The sequence below is a fragment of the Oreochromis niloticus genome, linkage group LG2, assembly GCF_001858045.2.
Source record: "Oreochromis niloticus isolate F11D_XX linkage group LG2, O_niloticus_UMD_NMBU, whole genome shotgun sequence".
In the NCBI taxonomy this organism is placed as follows: domain Eukaryota; kingdom Metazoa; phylum Chordata; class Actinopteri; order Cichliformes; family Cichlidae; genus Oreochromis; species Oreochromis niloticus.
In genome coordinates this window covers 11,129,910-11,152,410 of record NC_031966.2, presented here as the reverse complement: position 1 = coordinate 11,152,410, position 22,501 = coordinate 11,129,910, and the positions used below count along the sequence as shown (strand labels likewise).

The 22,501-nt window shown below is 39.4% G+C and overlaps 3 protein-coding genes across 6 annotated transcripts in view; 2 read left to right on the top strand and 1 right to left on the bottom strand.

The window, feature by feature from the left end:
• The first annotated feature begins 15 nt into the window (after window positions 1–15).
• Window positions 16–7,191, top strand: bbs12 (Bardet-Biedl syndrome 12). Of its 3 annotated transcripts, XM_025909988.1 has the most exons (4): window positions 38–137; window positions 1,801–4,989; window positions 6,395–6,481; window positions 6,738–7,191. In XM_025909988.1, exon 2 carries the CDS (start codon window positions 1,815–1,817, stop codon window positions 3,726–3,728), a length of 1,914 nt encoding a protein of 637 aa, XP_025765773.1. In that variant the 5' UTR covers window positions 38–137; window positions 1,801–1,814; the 3' UTR covers window positions 3,729–4,989; window positions 6,395–6,481; window positions 6,738–7,191. The 3 variants fall into 3 exon arrangements, with proteins under 3 accessions (XP_005467270.1, XP_025765773.1, XP_019219367.1); XM_005467213.4 differs by having other exon boundaries at window positions 16–117; window positions 6,395–7,191; XM_019363822.2 differs by having other exon boundaries at window positions 6,395–7,191.
• fgf2 (fibroblast growth factor 2) lies at window positions 6,956–14,782 on the top strand. The gene is made up of 3 exons (XM_025909998.1): window positions 6,956–7,560; window positions 10,252–10,355; window positions 14,115–14,782. Exons 1-3 carry the CDS (start codon window positions 7,383–7,385, stop codon window positions 14,298–14,300), a joined length of 468 nt encoding a protein of 155 aa, XP_025765783.1. The 5' UTR covers window positions 6,956–7,382; the 3' UTR covers window positions 14,301–14,782.
• The window catches only part of nudt6 (nudix (nucleoside diphosphate linked moiety X)-type motif 6), a 22,673-nt gene continuing 14,440 nt past the window's right edge, over window positions 14,269–22,501 (bottom strand). The window contains exons 3-5 of one of the 2 annotated variants that reach the window (XM_003443362.5): window positions 19,454–19,509; window positions 16,229–16,283; window positions 14,269–15,868 (exon numbers count right to left, since the gene is read on the bottom strand). In XM_003443362.5, coding sequence (XP_003443410.1) covers window positions 15,486–15,868; window positions 16,229–16,283; window positions 19,454–19,509 — 494 coding nt within the window. In that variant the 3' untranslated portion in view covers window positions 14,269–15,485. The remainder of the gene's footprint in view (window positions 15,869–16,228; window positions 16,284–19,453; window positions 19,510–22,501) is intronic. The other variant, XM_019363826.2, reaches the window with a different exon arrangement.

The window sequence follows — 22,501 nt, the reverse complement described above, 5'->3', positions numbered from 1 at the left end:
AATCATACGGACAGTTTGTTGTCGCCCAGCAACTAGGAAACAAAACGCATGCGCAGTGTTTAATCGGTTGAGCTGGACCAGGCGTATTATAAATGTCTCGTACACTATTGAAATAAGGTAAAAGTATACTCATTGAGGTTAGTAAAAAGTTTGTTTTACAGTGCCATTTTGCAGAGACATTTATGTTTTTTGTCCTGCTCTTGGAATAAGGTACAGACACGGGCAGTTTTGTAGTAAACCTGTCTTTGGTTCGTTAGCTTAGCTTGTAAGCTGACTTGTAAGATGCTGAGTGAAGTGCAGGCATTGACAAAACTCGGTGCTAGTGTTGGAGGAAGAATTAATACCCGTCAGTTTTTCATGAGTAGCAATGTTTTACATCTAATACCTAAATCTATTATATATGGGTTGCACCCATTATATCTGTCAAAAGTCAGTATGCTGACTGCCATCTGTCTGCAAATACGATTTTCCATTTAGCAGTGCTTGGCTGTAAACTGCTTAAATCTTAAAAGACACGTGATGAGGGGGTGAAAGGCTTACGAACAGTTTGGTTTCCCTGGACAAAGAAGGAAAACAAAACAAAATATCAAACTTGCCAAATTGCTATTTTAATTACCGTTATCAGAGTTAAAAGAGTTTTGTTTTTTGTTTTTTTTTAAAAAGCCCACACTGACAGTGAAAACAGCTCAGTTGACAGTGATGACTCGGGTTAAGGCTTCTCTGCATAAAAATGATTGAAACCCTTAATTAACTAGATTAGAACTTTCTAGAATATCTGTAAAGTTGACACGTCTTGCCATTAAACTAAAGAAAACAGTTGTTCAGGCTAGGTTAACCAGAGAGTTTACAATCCGTGAGCAATAGTAGGGCTCCATGCCGAGAAAGAGAATTACAGATGTGATATTCACTTTGAACATGTTGATGGAGATGTGTGGAGAAGGTCAAAACTGTTTCAGGCTGTTTTTGTAGCTCTAGAGAAAGCATATGATACGCTGCCAAGAGAGGAACTGTGGTACTGCATGAGGGAGTGAGTAGTGTTAGAGAAATATCTGAGGCTGGTGCAGGACATTTATGAGGATAGTGATGAAGTTTGCAGTAGGAGTGATAGATGGGTTTTCAGTGGGGGTGGGATTACATCAGGGATCTGCCCTGAGCCCATTCTTGTTCACAGTGGTGATGAACAGGTTGATAGATGAGGTCAGGCAGGAAAAGAGGAAGACCACAGATAGGTTCATGGATGTAGTGAAGGAGGAGATGCAGGGGGTTGGTGTGACAGAGGATCCTAGGGATAGGTAGAGATGGAGCCAGGTTATGTGCTATGGCGACCCCTAAAGTGAGCAGGCAAAAGAAGGAGTAGTAGAAGATGGTCTATCATAAAAAAAAGAAACAGCATAAAAACAAATAGGGCCATTAAAAAAAGCTATTCTCGCAATCCCCCCTCCCCTGCGTCTTTTTAGTTTCTTACAAATCTTTTTTCATTTGAGGATTACAGTACCATAATGTATAATACATTTGAATTTCCAGGAGGTGTGCTCTGTCTCAGATTGGTGACCTCTCCAGGGTGTACCTCACCTCTCACCCTATGGTAGCTGGGATAGGCTCTAGCCCTCTCGCGACTTAAATAAGGATAAGCAGAAGAGAATGGATGGATAAAAAAGGAGATCTGAGGGCCTATACTTAGTTACTGTGCTTTGTGACTTTTTACTTTAAAAACACAAATCATGTTTCCTAACTAAAGCAAATGTTCGTGAGAACTTTTTTTGTTTAGAAATGACCAAACTTAAAAATTTTCTTTTATAGTTCACAGTCCTCGAATGATGTTGGGAAGTACAATCATAAACCATCGACAGCATGTTGGACTGCAGAAACTGTTGGCGCTGGCAGGAATCTCACATTCCTCTTTGGGCCCTTGTATAAAGTACAAGTTTATCCAAGATGACAAAAGTGGGGAGTCTGCTCTTGTGTGCTCATGTTTTCGCATTATTGAGACCCTGGAGCTGACCTGTGCAGTGGGTCAGCTGGTTTATGAGACTATTCAAGCCCACCAGAAGGTCTACCATACAGGATCAGGATGCCTACTGTTCCTAGCAGGAGCCTGGAGCCGTGTTGCCCTGGACTGTCTTCAGAGAGGAATTTCAGTAGGGAACATAATCTCAGCTATGTCTGAAGGGATGGATGTATGTCTGGATGCTTGCAGGAAATGTGCCGTTTCAATTGATGGTCTGGGTGTGACATCGTTAGAGAGTTATGCTGTGAAAGTGTCCAAGAAACCCATCAAAAATTCATCGCCTGCATTGTGCAGCATGCAAGAAACAATAAAGTTTGACCTCAAGACTCTGACCGTCGGTGAACAGAGAAGAATAAAACTTAGCAGACATTTTTGTGAGGCGAAGTCTGAAGATTTCTCCAAAGTATTGCTACAGTCTCCTCAGCCTAAGCTTCCTGACATTGTACACATTGCAGAGGGATTGAGCCATGGTTGTGATGATGCAATGAAACTTGTTGTCGAAGTTATTTGGATGCAGTCAAAAACTAATCAAGAAGATGTGAGCTATCCCATGTTTGACATTACTAAAGTGGTGACTTGTATGCTCCCTGGTTTACCAGAGGACCACGGGTGCGTTGTATTTGGCTGTGTTGTTCTTTTATTTGCTGAACAGGCTACAGTCGCTCATCACTTAAAAGAACAACAACTGAAGGTTGTTCTCATAAATGGAGATTTATCACATACTTACCGCCATCTTGGCTTTAACAGGCCGACAGGTATGCACCGTGTGAGGGATCACGTGGATTTTTCAAGTTCGAGCAAAGAGGACGAATGGGTGGAACAGACTGTGGCACATCTGTTGAACCTGGAAGTGAACCTGATACTAATCCATGGGCACGCTTGTGAAAAAGTGATTCAGCACTGTTGTAGGCATCGTATACTTGTAGTGGAAAATGTGAAGGCTTCTGTTTTGAAGACATTTGCCAACTTGTCTGGAGTTGTTCCGGTAACCTTTGCTGCGCAACTGAGCAAGCAAAATGTTGGCACTGGGGCAAAGGTTGCAATATGGAAAGACCTCAGTAGCCACGAGAAGAACGCCCTGGCTGTGAATATCTCAACTGGCAGCAACAGCGGGCTAGTTACAGTAATCCTTACAAGCTCTATACATGGAAAGCTGCAGGCCCTGGAGGACCAGTTTTGGGCCTGTGCTTATCGCTTACACTATGCACTAAAAGACAGAGCTCTTCTACCAGGGGCGTGTGGGACAGAAATGCTTTGTATTCATCACCTACAAAAGCGAGTGGAGTATCATGTCATGTGTCACAGAGAAAAGAACGGTGAGAAAGGAACCAACCACTACACGCGTGTAGTGTTGGACCTCATGGCAGATGGTTTAATAGATTACATATCCACTGTAATGGTTAACACTGGAAGAATTTCAAAAGTCAAAGCTAGGACTGAGGTGAGCCAACAACTGCAGGACTATAACAAGCATCTAGGCAATGCTACAAAGTCTCCACAACTTTTCTTTGACAGTAAAAATCAGGATAGTGAAGTCTTCACAGCACCAAAACCCAATGAAGCACGAGCAGTGGAAATCTATGATAATCTGAGCGTGAAACAGGAAGCATGGAGGAAAGCCTTAGATCTTGTTTTCTTGGTTTTACAGACGGATGCAGAGATTATCACAGGCGTAGACCAAAAAACTGAGATTGCCGAGAGCAGTCTCTTGCTGTTGTGATGTTCATGTAGAATATTTAGGCAAAAGATTTCACTCTACAACAAAAACTGTTTTTTCTTCCTAAACAAAGTGATTTGTAAAATATGCTGTAATTAATACACAGTCAAGGGCTTTTGAAAAATGTTATTACCTATTTTCTGCCACAAGGGGGAGACATCCTCATTCTGAATGTCTTCAGAATTCTTTCTAAAACTTATATTAAAAAGTAATAAATAATAAAGTTATGTTGAATAACCAAATAAATGTAGTTTTCCTTATTTTTAATTAACTTGGCCTTGTGTCCTCTGTCATTATGATTCTCTATTCCCCCTGGAAAGTCCCTTAAACATTACTTTTATTTTATAATAAAACAATCATGACTAACCTGATGTAGGTTATACATATCCTTGAACACATGTTGACTTTGCACACATTTCAGGCAGGGAAAACTACTGCTACATATCCAAACCCACAATTAGGTTTCGTGCTCGAGGGCTGAATTTTGTTGTGCTTCTTCGTCTTCGAACACTTGCTTAATGATATTTGCCTAAGCTTCATTAAGTGTCTACAGTTTGGCTAGTACTGCTCACATTGAACGCTGACACTGCTTCTGTGCCAGGTGCGGCTCTTTTATGACTTTGTGTGTCATCATTGGCATGGTTGATGCAGAAGGAACACCTCCAGACAGAGTAAATGTTTTTGGTTAAATCTTACTAGTGTCTGTGCTTTAAAATACATTTTCAGAGGTGATGTCAGTTATTCGAATCCTGGAAATCTTTCATTAACACTTTCCCTCCTACATGATCACCTAAAGGTCACATAAATATTAAGAAAGTCTGCAGTTTGGGCGGCTTTTAGAGTACTTATACATATATAGAAATTTGTAATAGGCTATTTATACAATACCTATATTAAGATAAGTAAAAATGATTACGACTTGGAAAATTCAAGAACTGCTCCCAATACACTGTTCAATTTGGTTGGTGTCTTGAAAAATTTCCCTTTTTTGCATGTTGTGTTTTAGAGGTGACGGTTTCAATGACTTGCGTGGTCTTCCATTTCCTCTGAGGTCACAGAGAGCACAGCTCATTACACCCTAAAAATAGTTCAGTGAAATAAAAGTGTTACAAAGGTTTTACGGTGGAGACAGAATAGTCTTGACTCAGACATCATTCAGTGTTGTTGCAGGATTGAGAGGGGAGGGCATGACATAACGTAACACACACAACACTGGGGAGGAAGGTTGGAACGCCAAAACTGGTGACACATCCGAGAGTTCAGGGTGAGTCCACCTCCTTTCTGTCTGCACGAATCACTTAACAAATTTATGTAACGTAAAACTTAAAGGGCTCTCTGAGAGATGATTCAGATAGATGAAGTATTTATTCTGGGCAATGACAAGTGGGAAATTAAATAACTTTAAACATAAAATTATGAGGAGAAAGGCCAGCTGAGGCATTTTTTAAATATAGTTTAACATTTCTTTAAAAAATGTCTCAAGTTTTCTCAGAAGAGTGGCTGGCATTTCCCTTAGAGATAGGGTGAGGAGTTCGGCCATCCTATTGTAAGCTGCTGATTACAGCCTCGCAACAAGCGCGCCAAATGTGCAGTTCTTTATACTACTGAAGTAATGAACTGAAGTTGAATGTTGATCATCTTGCTACAAACCTTCGCTCTGAGCATTCATGTGGATATTCTCTGGCATATATCATATTCTCATATCATATATCAGAGCTTCCCTCACCATCAGTGGCAATGAGACTTCCTGACAGCAGCAGACTCCCTACAGCAGGATATAGCAGGATGCTGCAGTCTGCCACACCACAAAATTGTTCAAGAGCAGTTTGAAACATAAAAAAATAGCCCAACATGCTAATCCTGCCTACAAGTGTTGCAGATCCCATCTAATGAAGCTTCCATAGAATAAACTGCAAAAGCCTGATTCATGGAGGCCCCTTGCCATAACCCACAATCCTGAAAGAACTGTAGCCAGTGTCCTGTGCCAAACCATGGACTGTATGCCAGATACTGCAAGACACCTCAGTGGTACTATGTTCTTGCCATGATGGATGGGAGCTGTTTTGTGCCAACATGATATTTGGCAGGTTTCTATTTTATAACTGATCAGTGTATCCATATGTCATCATTGTACCTCTCATATATTTACTTTTTCCCAGTGAAAAGATATTTAAATAAGTATTCAGGATTGTGACAAATGATTTGAAAATTCCTGTATGGGCAGCAGTAGTTAAGGTAGAAGGTTGATGGACCCCTGATGCCAAAGCATCCATGGGCAAGATGATAAAACCTGACTTGCCCCCGATGCATCTGTGTGTTTGTGAATGTTAGAAAGCACACAGGTATAGATAAGGCATTATATAAGTACTAGTCAATTTACATCCTTACTAGTCCCCTGGCTGTGCTGTGTATGTAGAAATAAACATTTGGAAAATTGTGTAAAATTTAAAGCCTGAAGACTGAGCTTATACTTGAGGTAAGGTGAGGTCAATGTTATAACTGTTATATCATTACTTTATCTGTACAGTACTATACAGGTATAAATGTGTATCACTAATAATATTTGGTAGATATTTTTTTCACTGTGCATGTGTATATAATATGTCCATTTAGCCGATACTGTTGAACAAAAACTTCTTGTTCTTCTGTTCGACTGCCGGGCTGACCAGCATGATGTCAACTGGGAGCACAGCTGACTTTCTACTGGTCCCACACAAGCTTCAGATGTGGTAACGTTTACCCAGAAGCCCAGAACAGTAAGTGCCTATTTTGACAAATGCATGACCTCCTCCTGGATAAATAACTTTCATCACTCATCATCCAGGCAGCTGGTTTGGAGAAAATTGAGAATAGCAATTAAAATAACTGGCTCGTGAGGGTTTCTTTTTCATCTACTGGCATTTCTACTTTACATTGTTATTTTTTTCACTTATGAATAGCACTTACTGAATCACTACCAAGATGCCTCTGTTGGCTTTCTTATTATGTCCCTCTTTTCCTGCTCTTGAACAGACTGGATGAATGAAAACACTGGTTCTGTTCACATGGTTGCTGTGGCTCTTGGCTCTCCGAAGGGTCTCAGAGTCCAAATTGCACGTCCCCCTTCTTTGCCCTCCTCTCCTTTCCTGACTTCTGCTGGGTTGGTTGGTTAAATCAGTGAGCATTAGTGGGCGTGAGCATGTGTGTGTGTGTGTGCTGGGGCTCCTAGGGCGCATGCGAACTGAGGCCCAAAGGGGAAAGCCTTCCACACAGATCTAAGCCAGCTGCCCTGCTCTAAACACTCCATTGCAAGAAGAGTAGAAGAAAGAAGCGACCTCCATGCATCCCCCCTACCAGTGTGCTCAAAGTACACTGGCAAAGCAGCTGCCAGCTCTACAAACGGCAGACAAGCGTCTATAAATTGTAGATTTCGATCTTGCATAGGAGTCCGTAGAAGTGTTACTGCTTCAGATCCTCAGGACTCAAAGGGCACTTGCTGCCCTGAGAGGGGGGCCTTTCAAGCAAGCTGACCTCTGAGGTTAAGTAGAATCAGTTTGTGTGGAGGAGGGTAAGAGGGTACAGGCAGCAGTTAGCAGGAGGTGACAGGCCACGGTGAAGCTCCTGCACTTCTCAAGAAGGAGACGACGCAGTTGCCAGGAAGTGGGGAAAGAGGAGGAGATGGCCACGGGAGGAATCACAACACTTCCCGCTACACCTGAAGACGGCGGCAGCAGCGGCTTTCCTCCTGGGAACTTCAAGGACCCTAAAAGGCTGTACTGTAAAAATGGTGGCTTCTTCTTGAGGATAAAATCTGATGGAGGAGTGGATGGAATACGAGAGAAAAACGACCCCCACAGTAAGTACTTCCAGTCTCCTTCTTTTCATTTTACACAGTACACGGCACTTCTTGATTTTCTGTTTTTAACATGCAACAGAGAAGAAAGAGCAAAGCCAAAAATTAAATAACGTGGGTAAATAATATGGGGATTATGTGAATTTTCCATTTGAATTATGATTATTCTCCACTCGCTAATAGTAAGAACCAAATGTGTGTAGGTCACCTTCTGGAAAGTATAATAACCTCCGTACTAAAGAGTCACACCTCAGTTTTTATTCATCAGTGGGACTTCTGATGGAACATGCTTGATGTTTGTAGTACTCCAAATGAAGATCACCATGCTGAGTCACACTGTTAACTGTATATTTGACGTCACTAAAGACAGCAAATCTGGGAGTTTAACGCCAGAATAAGGGAGTTCCTGATTAACATAGCGTCTTTGAGGCTGATGAAGTTATTATTAAAACCTGTTAAAAAATTATCGTACCCTCTGACCAGTCATCTGTGCCGACATTGAATTAATATTTATTCTGAGCGCCCCATTTTTTAAGAAAGGGTAAACATTAACGTGATTATGTTAATGGAGAACTGTAGCATTCCTCAGTGCGTCACTGTCACTGATTAAATGTGCCGTAAGCTTTTGTAATAGGAGGGGAGGAGAGGAACATGAAATTTGGATTTTTTCCTTGGAAAACACATGCTTGGATGCTTGGAAGTGTATTGCACAAGGTACAGTGTGACATTTCAAACAAATGCCTGATGGCAGTTCAAGGAGTGAGAGGCTATTTATAGGATAATTCAGTTGCGTTTAATTATACTTCATTATAAGTGTTTATGAAATATCCGGAGAGATTCATCTTGTAGACGAGACGGGAGAAAGTTTAAGGATGGAATATATTCACACTTCATCATACAACAGCCATTAGTATTAATCATTTAGCTTTTTACCAAAATAGTTCTTAACAGTTATGATGACTTGAGCTGTGCTTCATCAATGGCCCTTTTGTTAAGGGTAGGATAGAGCTGCCAGCTTTTACAGACAAACCTGCCAGTAAGAATAGGAAATGTTATGAAAAATGTTGCCTAATATATCCTAAGGTCCTCGAGTAGAATTTCCATGCTAATGTAGATGGGACTCTTCTCCATCCATTTGTGTTTTGTGTAAGAGACTTTTCATCCAAGAACCTTGGGGTCAATTCTGATACAAACTGGACACGACATGAGACCCCAGAGCACACTTTACAGAAGCGGGGATCAGGTTCCCGCCATTCACAAACATTTCAGTACATAATCTATCCAAGGAACAGTGAACACACCACAGTGCATTCAGACCAACTGCACGTTTTTTTCGCCTCTTTGATCCGTAACATGAATCACCCAAACAGCTAGCTTAATGATAGACAGATGTGTGTCTACCCTTAATGGGGACTCATTCTAAAGAGATCCCCTATTCACCTCAAGGGGCCCCTGGATTCTTTTTGATTGCTGAGCATATATTGGATGAAGAAAAACAATGTCTCTTTTTAAAAAAGAGAAATAAATAAATAAATCATTTAAGATCACGAATAAGGAATCTTACAGCCTGCAGGTACTATGTAATGTCATTCTGTGTTTTTTGGTAATTAAACTTAACTATTTGTGCTAATAATAATGTTTCATTCATTCATGGCGCATGCATCAGTCAGTGTCATGAATACAGAGGAAACCACAGCAACAAATCATTTGCCAGCAACTGAGGAAGCAGGACCTGATGTTTGGACGTAATGCTTGAAAGATGTTAAACGCAGCATAATTAGACTCATTGTCTCCATTTAAAATGCAAATAAAAAATGGGAAAAAATATATATACATATAACTGAATTTATCAGGTAAAGAAAATGTCATGAGTTTAAAAGAAACTACATTTGAGTTTAAGGCATGTGCTTTTAAGTAAGACAGAGACTTCACTGGCCCAAAACTTTAGTATTTGATAGAGAGAAAACTTTATGCATTGTTTTAAAGTAACTGTCTGGTTTTACAGGATTCATCAGTTATGTCACAAGAATTGTTTGATTTTGTGGTGGTTTGATTTTGTACCGCTTACCTGTATGGTCCAGAGGCAAAGAAACAAAACCCAAATATGAGAGGATGCCAGCTATTTGGCATACTTTCCTGACTCTTAGTTCTATCAGTGGTGATTTTCCCAGTGGCATGTCCCTGTTTTGGCACATAAGCTCCCTTAAGGAAAGGAAAGTAAGGAAGTTAAAACGCCTACTAGTATAAGAGTCAGATATTTTGTCAGGAAAATCCTGCAACTTAAAGCTGATTTTATCTCATTGACTTTAAACATAACCTTGTCACATGGTTCAAATGGTGTGTGGGCTTGTTTATGAAGTGCTGCCCACCAGTGGCCTGGAATCAGACTTTTTGTTTATGTTTTCTAGCTTTTTTGCTCTTTAATCAAGGTTTCGTTTTTCTTAATTGTTGGTTAATTTAACAGCATTTTCGTTCCTCTGTTTTATGCCTCTTGTCTTTTTGCTGGTTGCAGTTCAAATGTTGAAATGCACCTGTACTGTGAACTGTTTCTCTAACAGTTCGCTGTTATACTTGCTGTGATTTAATGAAGAAATTCATAATTTTTTTTAAACTCAGCAGTCACTCTTACACTTTGATTAAACGTCCCATCATTAAAAAACAACTTGCACTCTGTCTCTGCTAATTCATCTTCAGTAAAGCTTCAACTCCAGGCGACCTCAGTGGGAGAAGTGGTCATCAAAGGGATTTGTGCAAACCGATATCTGGCAATGAACAGAGATGGACGACTGTTTGGAGCGGTGAGTGACTTGGATCGGTCTTTCCATCAACAAAGCTTGTGCTGTTTCTGTTTGATAAAGTATCTTGCTAATTTATATGAAACAGACCCGATTAAACTCACAGCTCTGTGACAAGAAGCATTTAGGTTGCGGTGTTTTGGAAACCAAATATTTCCCAGTACTGTGACAAGAAATCCTCCCATTCTAAAAATAATTAGGTTTATAGCCTCTCGCACTGGACTCATCAGAACATTCAAAATATAATAGTAGACCACTGTCGTGTGTATGTGTGTGTGTGTGTGTGTGTGTGGCTGGCAGTTAGTGGACCCAAATTGCAGACTCAGAGATAAATTCGGAACTCACACAGCTTTATTGCTGGAGCTTGGGAAACTAAACACAAACAACATAAAACTCGTCTAAACTGGACTTTAGAACTTACATGACTAAGTAAACAGGACGCGCATACACAAGGAGGGAAGGATAATACACAAGATAATGAGAGGATGGGTGACAGGTGGAAACGCAGCTGGAACAAACTAGACATAACGAGAGAGGGGACGCAAAGCTGAACACAAAGCAATGAGACAATGACTATCAAAATAAAACAGACAGAGACCAGACTAGGAAGACACAGAACGAGGGCGAGATAGCAGAGGACAGAGAGGGAACACAGGAACCAGATAGACACATAGAGACATGACTGGGAAAACAGGCAAATGAACATGGAGGCAAAACAGGCTTCACAGGGAGACACAAATAACTAACACAAGAAACTAGATACTAAAGGACGGGGAACACAGAGGGAAGACTAAGACAGACTAAACACGAAATGGAACTAAATTAAACAAAATTAAGGAACAGAGAACTCAGAAATATAAGGAAAAAAGACATAATATTAAACAACAATTCAAGGCAAGCACAAACTACTGGGTCACAAACCCGGGACAATGACAGACCACAGTTACGCACAACTGACAAGATGCATCAATCAATGCAATCAATAAACAAAAGACATAAACTGCACACATTTAAATAAGTCATCTCTGCCAAATCTTCCAAAACAATATATGAAAGTTTCCTTTTTTGTAAAAAAAAACAAACCCCATAGAAATCTGTTTTAGTGATGCAATAATATACTGAGTATTTATCCAACAGTGTGGATACCTGCAGGTGAGTAGTTAATAATTATTATTAATAATTGGGAATTATAATAACTGCAGGCTTTTATTAAAAAGAAAAAACTTAAATTATTTAGCATTTTGGGTCTGAAAGACTGGAAATTGAACAGTACTTATTTTTTAATAAAAAGACATTAATAACAATAATAATAATAATAATAATAATAATAATAATATTGGAAATACATAATAAAAGCAACAAAAAATTGTAGAAGTTTTTTTAGAACAAATGACAATCAGTGATTTGACTATGTTGACTGTTGATGCATATTAAAATAACTAAATAACTAAATAAATAAATAATGATAATTTAATCTAATTAAAGATATGCTGCCTTGCATTACTTGTATTTAGTCTTGGAACGATTCCTAACTGCACTTTTCCCTGTTACTAAGCTATTATAGTTTCAGCGCTGCTGTGAGTAAACCACTCCAGTTTAATGCCAATGCTGGTCTGCTGCCACAGTTGTTGCTGTTTATTGTGGAAGTGTGAACTGTTGGCGACTGATGTGGTTTGGTGGTTGTGAAGGCTCGTATAAAATCCATGTCATTGGCAAAAGGCATTTCCTCCTAATGAGAAGCTACAGCAGCAGAATGCCACCCAAGGCATCGCTCTGCTCAATAAAAGACCCACGTGATAGTCTCTGCACAGTACCGTTTGCTTCCAAGAGATTGTGAAAACGGTTGTTGTCAAGCAAATTAGAATTCACTGACGTTGATGTAACACTTTGTCTGGAAAGTGTCAAATCTGGCTTTGGAGTCGGATCATCTAGACACAGAGGTGATGTTGATAGATTTGTTTTAAATCATATGATCAATAAATACTGGCTATTGCACAAATATACGCATTAATAGATATATGCCCTCACTGGTTAATTCAGTAGTAATGACCTGTTCCACTGCTCATTAATGCTAATATCTAATCATCCAGCAGCAAATCAGTGCATTTAGGCACATAGACATGGTTAGATGACCTGCTGAAGTTCAAACTGACCATCAGATTGGAATAGAAAGGTAATTTAAGTAACTTTAAAGGTTGCGTTACTGTTCGTGCCAGACAGGCTGGTCTGAATATTTACCACATCGAGGGTTTAAAAAGGAGACGAAATATCCAGTAGCAGCAGTTTGCTGCTTCAAAAATGCCTCGTTGATTCCAGAGATGACAGGAAGATGGCCAGACAGCTCTCAGCTGATGGGAAAGCAACAACGATTCAAATAACCACTTGTTATAACAAAGGTATGCAGAAGAGCATCTCTGAACGACCACACCAGGTGTCACTTTTGTTAGAATGGGAAACTGAAGCTCCAGTTCACACAGGGCTACCAAAATTGGACAAACCTTGCCTGGTCTGATGAGTCCAGTACCAACTGAGAATTGTTTAAATGCCAAACCCTACATGATTATTGCTGCCGACATTGTCCATTCCTTTATGACCACAATGTACCAATCTTCTAATAAGTGCAACAGTACCTGTTGGATCATGGTATCATATCTTAACATTGAGCAAAATCTCTGAGGAACGTTTCCAGCACCTTGTTGAATCTATGCACTATATCGAAGGGGAAAATATTTGGGGATATTCGATCTGTGCCTTGGTTTAATATTCTTTGATCTACAAACATTTCCACGAACAAATCTTTAGTACCAAAGTCATTTTATTATTGGGAGTTTTGCACAGTGAATTAAACCAGGTAGACTCAGTTGTTGTTCCAGAAAATGTCTTCTGACTAATAGCAGCACAGTCACAGTCAAATAAAAACAGAAACTAAACAAAAAGGTTTTGTTGGACCGAGCGTAGGGAGTCAACGCCCAGCATGATTTTGGCCAGATGTTCAATAATTAACGTGGTCTACAAAGGACAAATGTGAGAAAGAATCTTGGGTAAAAATAGATGGACAACAACGTGGCAACACAAGAATCATACCATTCACTTTAAAGATTGTCATCTTTAGCATTCTCCAATAAGATTCCTATAAGAGTCCTGTTAATTTCAAGTTTCTCTTTGACTGACATCGTGACTTGTTTATTTTTAGTGAGGTTCAACTACGACACACATTGCCCTTATATTCATGGAAAGGTATAACTGTCTTTATTAAATAAGTGGGTTTATTACCACAAATCACAGAGTAAATAACAGTCAAAATAAAGGTTGCATTTAGTTATTTTAGGTGGAAACTTAATTACAGAATATATTAAACAATCATATTTCATTAAATCAAATATATTAAACAAATTCACTCAAAATTCCTATATATATATTCCTATATATATGTATATACAAAATAAAGGATGTGATGAAATGCCACTGTAAGTAACAAGATGTCCCTTAGATTGATTTTATACAGAAATCCTGTGTAAGCAGAGGATACTGATAAGGCTATTCAGCAAACAGTGTATCTTAAACCATATTACAAACTAGTGTCACAGTCTTCTTAGGTTCTTAGCTCGTGAGTTGATTTAAGTTTACCAGGTGGCACTGTGTCCCAGTAGCTTTCTAATCTGCAGCCCCCGAAATTATACCTAAGCGCCACAGTTAAATCCACTGCAGCGAGCATAACAGTTATATTTTATTCGCATTATTCTTCTGTGTCTTTCTCTACAGAGAAGAGCAACAGATGAGTGCTACTTCTTAGAGCGGCTCGAGAGCAACAACTACAACACCTACCGCTCCAGGAAGTACCCAAACATGTACGTGGCGCTGAAGCGGACTGGCCAGTACAAGTCTGGAAGCAAAACTGGACCGGGTCAAAAGGCAATTCTCTTTCTCCCAATGTCTGCTAAATGCTAATCTGGGCTCAGAGTGAGAGATACTGATGTCTGAATGAAAAGATGTGACGGCAATGAAGCAAGTGTTCCATCAGCATTGCCCAAAATAGCTGTGAAGCTTTACTGTTAGATCCTAACAGTTATTATTTTTATCATAAACATGTCTGCAATTATTCAGCTTCACTTTAAATTAGCACCATATAGTCATACCTTTTATTATATTATAATATTATTATTACTATTATTATTAACCAGAATTTTACTGTAGACCAACCAACTGGAGCCAGCTGCCTAGTGCATCTCAGTTAAACAGCAGTAAAACACAATGGGTTTTTTTTTTTTTTTAATTAACATAGCTCTCTCTATATTGGCTAAAGGATTCAAAACAGCTATCTGCTTAACCTAATGAAAGTCTAAGCTGGAGTCTGGGTTTAAGTGCAGGGTGTTGGTAATATACTGCATATTTGAGTGTTTTCATAAATAAGAAAACACGTTTAAATCCTACAATACTCTAACTGTATTCTGAAAAATATAAAATTTGAATTAAAAGAAGAAGAAACACTAAAAGCAAAACCCAAGCATTACTTCATTACTTCCCCTTTTGAACACATATGACTTGGACTGTTAAATAGATAAGTGTTGACTTGGTGAATTGTTGTATTATTGGCTGTTGATTGTGCTTGAAACACATCGGCAAGAAACACAATCTTTAAATCACAGCACAACATTTTAAAGACATTGCTTTGCCTTGTCATCACCATATTACTGACTGTGAAAAAGTCATTTAAATCAGCGGTCCCCAACCTTTTTTGGGCCACGGACCGGTTTATGTCCGACAATATTTTCACAGACTGGCCTTTAAGGTGTCGCTGATAAATACAACAAAATAAAACCGGTACCAAAAAGAAAAAGCCCTATGTACCCTATGACTCGGGGGTTGGAGACCGCTGATGTAAATGACCAACATGGAGAGGAAAACTTTGGGTTTTGAACGTGGCCACCAAGACGTGTTAAATAAAACATTTAAAACTGCAGCAATGCAGATGCAAAAAGCATCATAAAATTTGCAGTGTGTTTTTAATCCAACTGGTTACACTGTAATTCTTCAAAAGTAACAGTCGAGTTATAAATAGATTTTTAATATAGGAGTAATGGTGACAACCGTGCTTCACCATATCTGGCTACAATGAGGTGATCTGTGGAGCTCCTATAATTTTAGTATCGTGGGAAGCTGTCTGTAATATAACTGGTAAAACCTCCCAGAGTAAACAGCAGGAAGCTCCTCCATGTTGAGGTCGATCTTATCAAAGCCGTGCTCAAGGCCATGAAGCAGAAGACTGGCTAAGCGAGTGGTGATGGGCGTGGTCTCGCTGGTTTTGGCCAGCTCGCTGATGTCCAGCCACTCGCAGCGTAGACACTCCTGAGTGCAGAAGTTGATCTCGTAGGTTAGCGGGCTCAGACGGCAGATGATGTACATGTCAGACATGCCGAAGGCACCGGGGTGGTTGTGCTGCTGCCGGATACTTAGCAGAGATCTGAACTCGGAGCGAACACCAGTTTCCTCAAACACTTCACGAACAGCAGTCGTACCTGAGAAAGATTTATTTAACATTTATACATGGAGGCATTTAAAAGACTTTGATCTAGGAACGATGATCCAATTCCACTGTCAGTATTACCTTGCAGATGGCGTTAAGAAGGGAAAAAGGAAAATACACATATATTTTTGAACATTTGATGCTGCTTTTCGGGTTGGGTCATGTACATAATTTTAAAGCTGCTTTTTAAAAGAAAAGGTGAATTTGAAGGATTTGCATATATATCATGTGCCTTATTTTGTATAGTTCAAATGAATGTATATGTATCATCTTTAAGTATAATGCTACACTCCAAAGAATTTAGCTACATGTACTGTATTAGTTCTTTTGCTCTGTCGAGCGTGACACTCACCAATATTTTCTCCTGGATCAGACAAACCACCGGGAAACTTCCAAGCATTCTTTGTCTGAAATTCCAGAGCAAAGTTCAAATTTAACGTCAATTGTGATATATGGCACTGCTGTAAATGTATATTAGATTATTATCAACATGTACACTGCAACAAGGTCTATTTCAGTCTTAGTCTAAAGTCACTTATTTCCTAAAATTAGTGGCTAAAAAAAATAATATCACATTTTGTTTCCTCAGTTAGAAAATGACCATGGATCAAGCTGTAATAATGAGATGAGAAATGTTCAATGCTCCAGTCTGAGCATCCTTTCATGTTATGTTTTAGGTTTATTTCCTCACTCTGGAGACTTTTACATTTGCTGCGGTGAAGTGCGTCTTCCAAAACAGTTTCACCACTTACCTTTGATATTTAATGACAGTATGCTGCTGGTTAAATTATGATGTCTGTGTATATATATTTTTGTAGTTACTTAAAGAATGTGCTGCGCTTTTTTCCCCTTGCAGATTCTCTCTTTGTGAGGAACACAAATGCACTACGGCATTTATTTTCATGTATTGTAAACCAAATGCTATATTTTTGGAACGGTTTCTAAAGTGTGCTGGTAGAAAGAAATAAAGAGACTTTGTGTAACAATAATTGTTGAGGTTCTTAAAAGTCGAGCGTCTCTCTCTCTTCCCCACAGCAGCACACACAGCTGAATGTAAAATCATTCCAAAGAAGTGCTGTAAGAATGCTGACCATACGCAATCTGTTCACACTAAATCTACCGAGAAATGCTGCGTAAATGTCATTGCACGATGGTTAGACACTCTTACCATTACCTCATTCAGCTCCCTGATGGATATAATTACCTTGAGCCCACTGGGAATATGTCCTGCAAGAGTGATAAAGTTTGGTTTCTTTTCAGGAAGTTCATAACCCTTAGCAAGCTCTGAACAGACTCGGCCTGTAAGAAACGTTCTACTGCCAAAGGGCCAGACTGTTATAAAGCCCGTTTCCAGTAAACAGCTCGATAGGGAGGAGGAAAGAAGGAGGAGGAGCAGGGGAAGAGGAGATAGAAGACTCTCTACACTTCCAGGCCACTAACTGCTCGTCTCTGCTTTGGGACAAAATACATTACATGCTCCCATGACTGTAGACTGGTACACATGTTAGATGTAAGCAAAATCTGTCATTTATAATGCAACATATGGATATGTTAAGTGATCTAGATTCTTTAAGTTAAGATCTGTCTCTTAACTTAAAAAAAGGTTTTAAATATAATATTTGTACCTATACCTCAGTATAATAACTGGGTTAATAAATCTGGATCCTGTGTACATAGGTCAAACCTCTTGGATCAGGACTGCAATAGTTTCGGTTGGGTTTGGCACTGATTGCTTCTTTTATTTCTAGCAGAAATTTGAGAGATGTTTTTTTCATGTAGAGGTCCAGCCTTTTGCCACTTTGTTCACTGTCAAAGAAAAACAATGGTACATGTGTTCCATTTGATGTTTGCAGAACATGCTCATGTGCTGGTTTTGTGGCATGCCAGCACAGGTAATACTGACATTATATGCAAAGCTGCTGAAAGTGTCAAAATCTGAGTTTTTAGTCATATCGATTTGGGGTTTGGGGTTAAAACAACAGCCCAAACTCCCACAGAAGTTCAAAATATTGTGATGTAATGATGAGAAAGCAGCAAATTCTTACACTGGAGATTTCGTATAGCCAATACTCTTATATACATACACATGGAGTACATGGGAAGGAATCATTAAATCACATACTCAAATGTTCATGTATGACAGGGATGTCAAACTCATTTTACAATGTAGGCCACATATTTAAAAAATCTATAGTAGATAGTAGTGAAAAAACAGAAACTTTAATGTCACCTAATTGTTTCTGTATTACTTAATTACTTCACAGAGGACTTTATCAGGAGGAAAACTGATAGCACTTTTTATCTATCTAACATATAATATGATATGTTATCAAATAGAAACCGGCGGCTTTGGAATTTGCAGCTGTTTCCTGCTCATTACAGAGAAACTACTACAGATGTTTCCATTTAATAATCCAGACATCACATATAATATTTACAGTATTGCTTTTAAACAAATTAGAATGCTTGGAACCTGATGTAGGATTAATTCAAGCATTATAATATAGTAATACTATCCAAATATGCTAAAACAGCAGTCAATATTACATTTTTATAATGAGATTATTATAGTTTAAACTCTCTCTATATACATTCTCATTTCTGCCTTGTTACACTACTGTTACCACTTTATTCCTGAGCTGTAATAAAATGCTACCAGAAAACTTATAAAATTTATGAAAATAACGTTAAAAGTCTAAATTGGCAAAAATGTATGCCATCGACTTTTTCCAGTGCCATGCAGTGGCCTGAATAGAGTCTTTGCTGGGCCGATTTTGGGCCCAGGACCTTATATTTGACACTCTTAATGTATGAACCTGTCTCTATTAATTACAAGCAAATAACACATAATGTAATAAAAGATGTATACAGCCACCATAATGTCAGACTTTGGTTTGCAAATGTTTTGAAACCTTAACTTCAGGAATTTGGCTGTTGCTGTCCTGCATTTCATTTTGGTTTCTTTTTAACTGACCATGATGGTTCCATACTATGCTCAAGATCAAAATTCCCTGATATCAGATTTTCCACTTTAGTTTAGGCTGCTTATTTGAAAAGGTGTTAACAACTTATAGATGACATCGATGACATCTTATGAGACTAAAAGTTCCCAAATAACATCGACATTACACAATCACTTTTCGAAATTGCTAGCAATCTTGTTTGGGCTGACTGAAAATGCAAACAAAGCTGTGTCGAAGAGGATTCAAAAGAGGCCTGTTATAAGTTAACCTCAAAACACCATGAGCACTACAGCAGGGCTCTGTGAGAGCTTACAGACGCACACAGAGCTGTTTGAGTGCATTCAACTCATGTAAACATCATGTTTGCTTGAGGTCAGTTAATTTTGTGTTGAGTTATGTTAAGTGTGAACGGATTTCCAGCCAAGGTTTGAGTCAACAGAGGCCCAAGTTACTAAATAAACAAATACTAATCATCCACATTTTAACAGCAGCATGACTGATCCATCAGTGGTTCATTTATGTGACTGATATTGGACAGATCAGCTTTTAGGAGGATATAAGATGTGTAGATATAAGGTGTATAGTGCATTCAAATAATAAAGTCATACAGATACCTTATTTCTGTCTTGGACAACAAGGACCTTTGCATTGGACTCATCAACAACTGCACCTGGACAAAACAATCAGCCAGACATTAATTTTATATATTATTCAAGCACCTGTCTCCCTGTATGCTGGTTCACATTTTGCATATAAATCGTAATAATTTTAAGCAAAATGTGGCAGTAGACTGGCACAAAATAAATCATTTGGTTGGACACATAAAACATGCATGACGTGGAGAAGAAGGCTGCTGTCAGACTTCAGAAGATAACAGCTGATTTGTTCGTTTTCTGTTTTGCTTCAAATCTCTGACCTACAAATACATCAAGATGGTAACAGTCTGGGCTGCTGAGCAGGACAAGCTGGAAGATTTGAGTAATTTGGTGAACTAAAACTGTAATGACTTGAGGTGGTTGGCACTGTTGGCTCAAAGCAAGGAGGTTCTGGGATAAAATCCAGTCCGGGGCCTTTCTGTGTGTTTGCATGTTCTCCCATGTGTTCCGGCAGTGTATCCCAACATCCCACAGTTCAAAGACATGCATGGGGCTAGATTAATTGGTGACTCTTAACACTGACTGTATGTGATCTGCTTGTCTGTCACTACAGTGGCTTGCAAAAGTATTTGGCCCCCTTGAACTTTTCCACATTTTGTCACGTTACAGCCACAAACATGAATCAATTTTATTGGAATTCCAGGTGAAAGACCAATACAAAGTGGTGTACACGTGAGAAGTGGAACGAAAATCATACATGATTCCAAACATTTTTTACAAATAAATAACTGCAAAGTGGGGTGTGCATAATTATTCAGCCCCCTGAGTCAATACTTTGTAGAACCACCTTTTGCTGCAATTACAGCTGCCAGTCTTTTAGGGTATGTCTCTACCAGCTTTGCACATCTACAGACTGAAATTCTTGCCCATTCTTCTTTGCAAAACAGCTCCAGCTCAGTCAGATTAGATGGACAGCGTTTGTGAACAGCAGTTTTCAGATCTTGCCACAGATTCTCGATTGGATTTAGATCTGGACTTTGACTGGGCCATTCTAACACATGGATATGTTTTGTTTTAAACCATTCCATTGTTGCCCTGGCTTTATGTTTAGAGTCGTTGTCCTGCTGGAAGGTGAACCTCCGCCCCAGTCTCAAGTCTTTTGCAGACTCCAAGAGGTTTGCTTCCAAGATTGCCCTGTATTTGGCTCCATCCATCTTCCCATCAACTCTGACCAGCTTCCCTGTCCCTGCTGAAGAGAAGCACCCCCAGAGCATGATGCTGCCACCACCATATTTGACAGTGGGGATGGTGTGTTCAGAGTGATGTGCAGTGTTAGTTTTCCGCCACACATAGCGTTTTGCATTTTGGCCAAAAAGTTCCACTTTGGTCTCATCTGAGCAGAGCACCTTCTTCCACATGTTTGCTGTGTCCCCCACATGGCTTGTGGCAAACTGCAAACGGGACTTCTTATGGTTTTCTGTTAACAATGGCTTTCTTCTTGCCACTCTTCCATAAAGGCCAACTTTGTGCAGTGCACGACTAATAGTTGTCCTATGGACAGATTCCCCCACCTGAGCTGTAGATCTCTGCAGCTCGTCCAGAGTCACCATGGGCCTCTTGGCTGCATTTCTGATCAGCACTCTGCTTGTTCGGCCTGTGAGTTTAGGTGGACGGCCTTGTCTTGGTAGGTTTACAGTTGTGCCATACTCCTTCCATTTCTGAATGATCGCTTGAACAGTGCTCCGTGGGATGTTCAAGGCTTGGGAAATCTTTTTGTAGCCTAAGCCTGCTTTAAATTTCTCAATAACTTTATCCCTGACCTGTCTGGTGTGTTCTTTGGACTTCATGGTGTTGTTGCTCCTAATATTCTCTTAGACAACCTCTGAGGCCGTCACAGAGCAGCTGTATTTGTACTGACATTAGATTACACACAGGTGCACTCTATTTAGTCATTAGCACTCATCAGGCAATGTCTATGGGCAACTGACTGCACTCAGACCAAAGGGGGCTGAATAATTACGCACACCCCACTTTGCAGTTATCTATTTGTAAAAAATGTTTGGAATCATGTATGATTTTCGTTCCACTTCTCACGTGTACACCACTTTGTATTGGTCTTTCACCTGGAATTCCAATAAAATTGATTCATGTTTGTGGCTGTAATGTGACAAAATGTGGGAAAGTTCTTTTCGAATACTTTTGCAAGCCTGTCAGACACAAGGATTGATGCGATCTATTGATAATGTATAAAATCTTGATATCAGCTGATTTCTCATCGGCACTACATTTAAAGTAATACTAGCCATACATATAGAATATCTCCTGAAAACAACAAATTTTAATGAACTGCAAATCTTCTAAATGAACAAGACCAAGACTCAGACAATTTCCCAAAACAGAAGGTTAACTAAAAATTGTTTCTGTGGAACAGCAAATTGCTTTACTTTCTACAGTTACAAAGTCTGAGTGACTCAGCTGAGAAATTTGTGGACATCCGACTTCAACATTTACAGTTTTTCTCTGATGTTTCTCAGCAGCTAGTGACTAAGCAAGGCAGTTATGCACTGCTGCTGACAGTTGAGGAGGAGGAGGAAAAATGAGCCACTTTCTTTTCCGGTTGCTCTGTCTGACCGACCAAGACAAGCCTCCTCAAATGAATGTCACAGATGCGTAAAGAGGGATGTGTCTTCCTAAAGGCTTGACTTGGACTTCCAAGTGGAAATTGATGTCATCCCCAGTCCCTGTGCCATATGGCGCAGGAGGAGGCCTGGTTTCTGCTAAGGGAGGCTATCATTATGTAGCCCTCAGTCCAAGAAATAAAATGGTCATGAGGAGCGGGGAGCAAGAATTACAGTACGAGACTAAAAAACAAACAAACTGTGGATTCAATAGAAAAAACTGTTAATCACTTAATTGTATAGTTAAACTTTGAGCCACTTACTTCATATTTCACACATGTTTGTCTACTACTCTTTGGTATTGCAAACAATTACAGGTTCATGCTCTTATCTTTACATTATGAGGTCATTATGAATCTGAGCTTCAAGCCCACTAAGTTTTAAATAT

Bases quoted from the DNA above. Each gene is read 5' to 3' on its own strand.
- fgf2 (XM_025909998.1), top strand. From the start codon at position 7,383: ATGGCCACGGGAGGAATCACAACACTTCCCGCTACACCTGAAGACGGC. The intron at 7,561-10,251 runs GTAAGTACTTCC...ATTCATCTTCAG, and splicing joins AGAGAAAAACGACCCCCACA to TAAAGCTTCAACTCCAGGCG. The intron at 10,356-14,114 runs GTGAGTGACTTG...CTTTCTCTACAG, and splicing joins ATGGACGACTGTTTGGAGCG to AGAAGAGCAACAGATGAGTG.
- bbs12 (XM_005467213.4), top strand. From the start codon at position 1,815: ATGATGTTGGGAAGTACAATCATAAACCATCGACAGCATGTTGGACTG.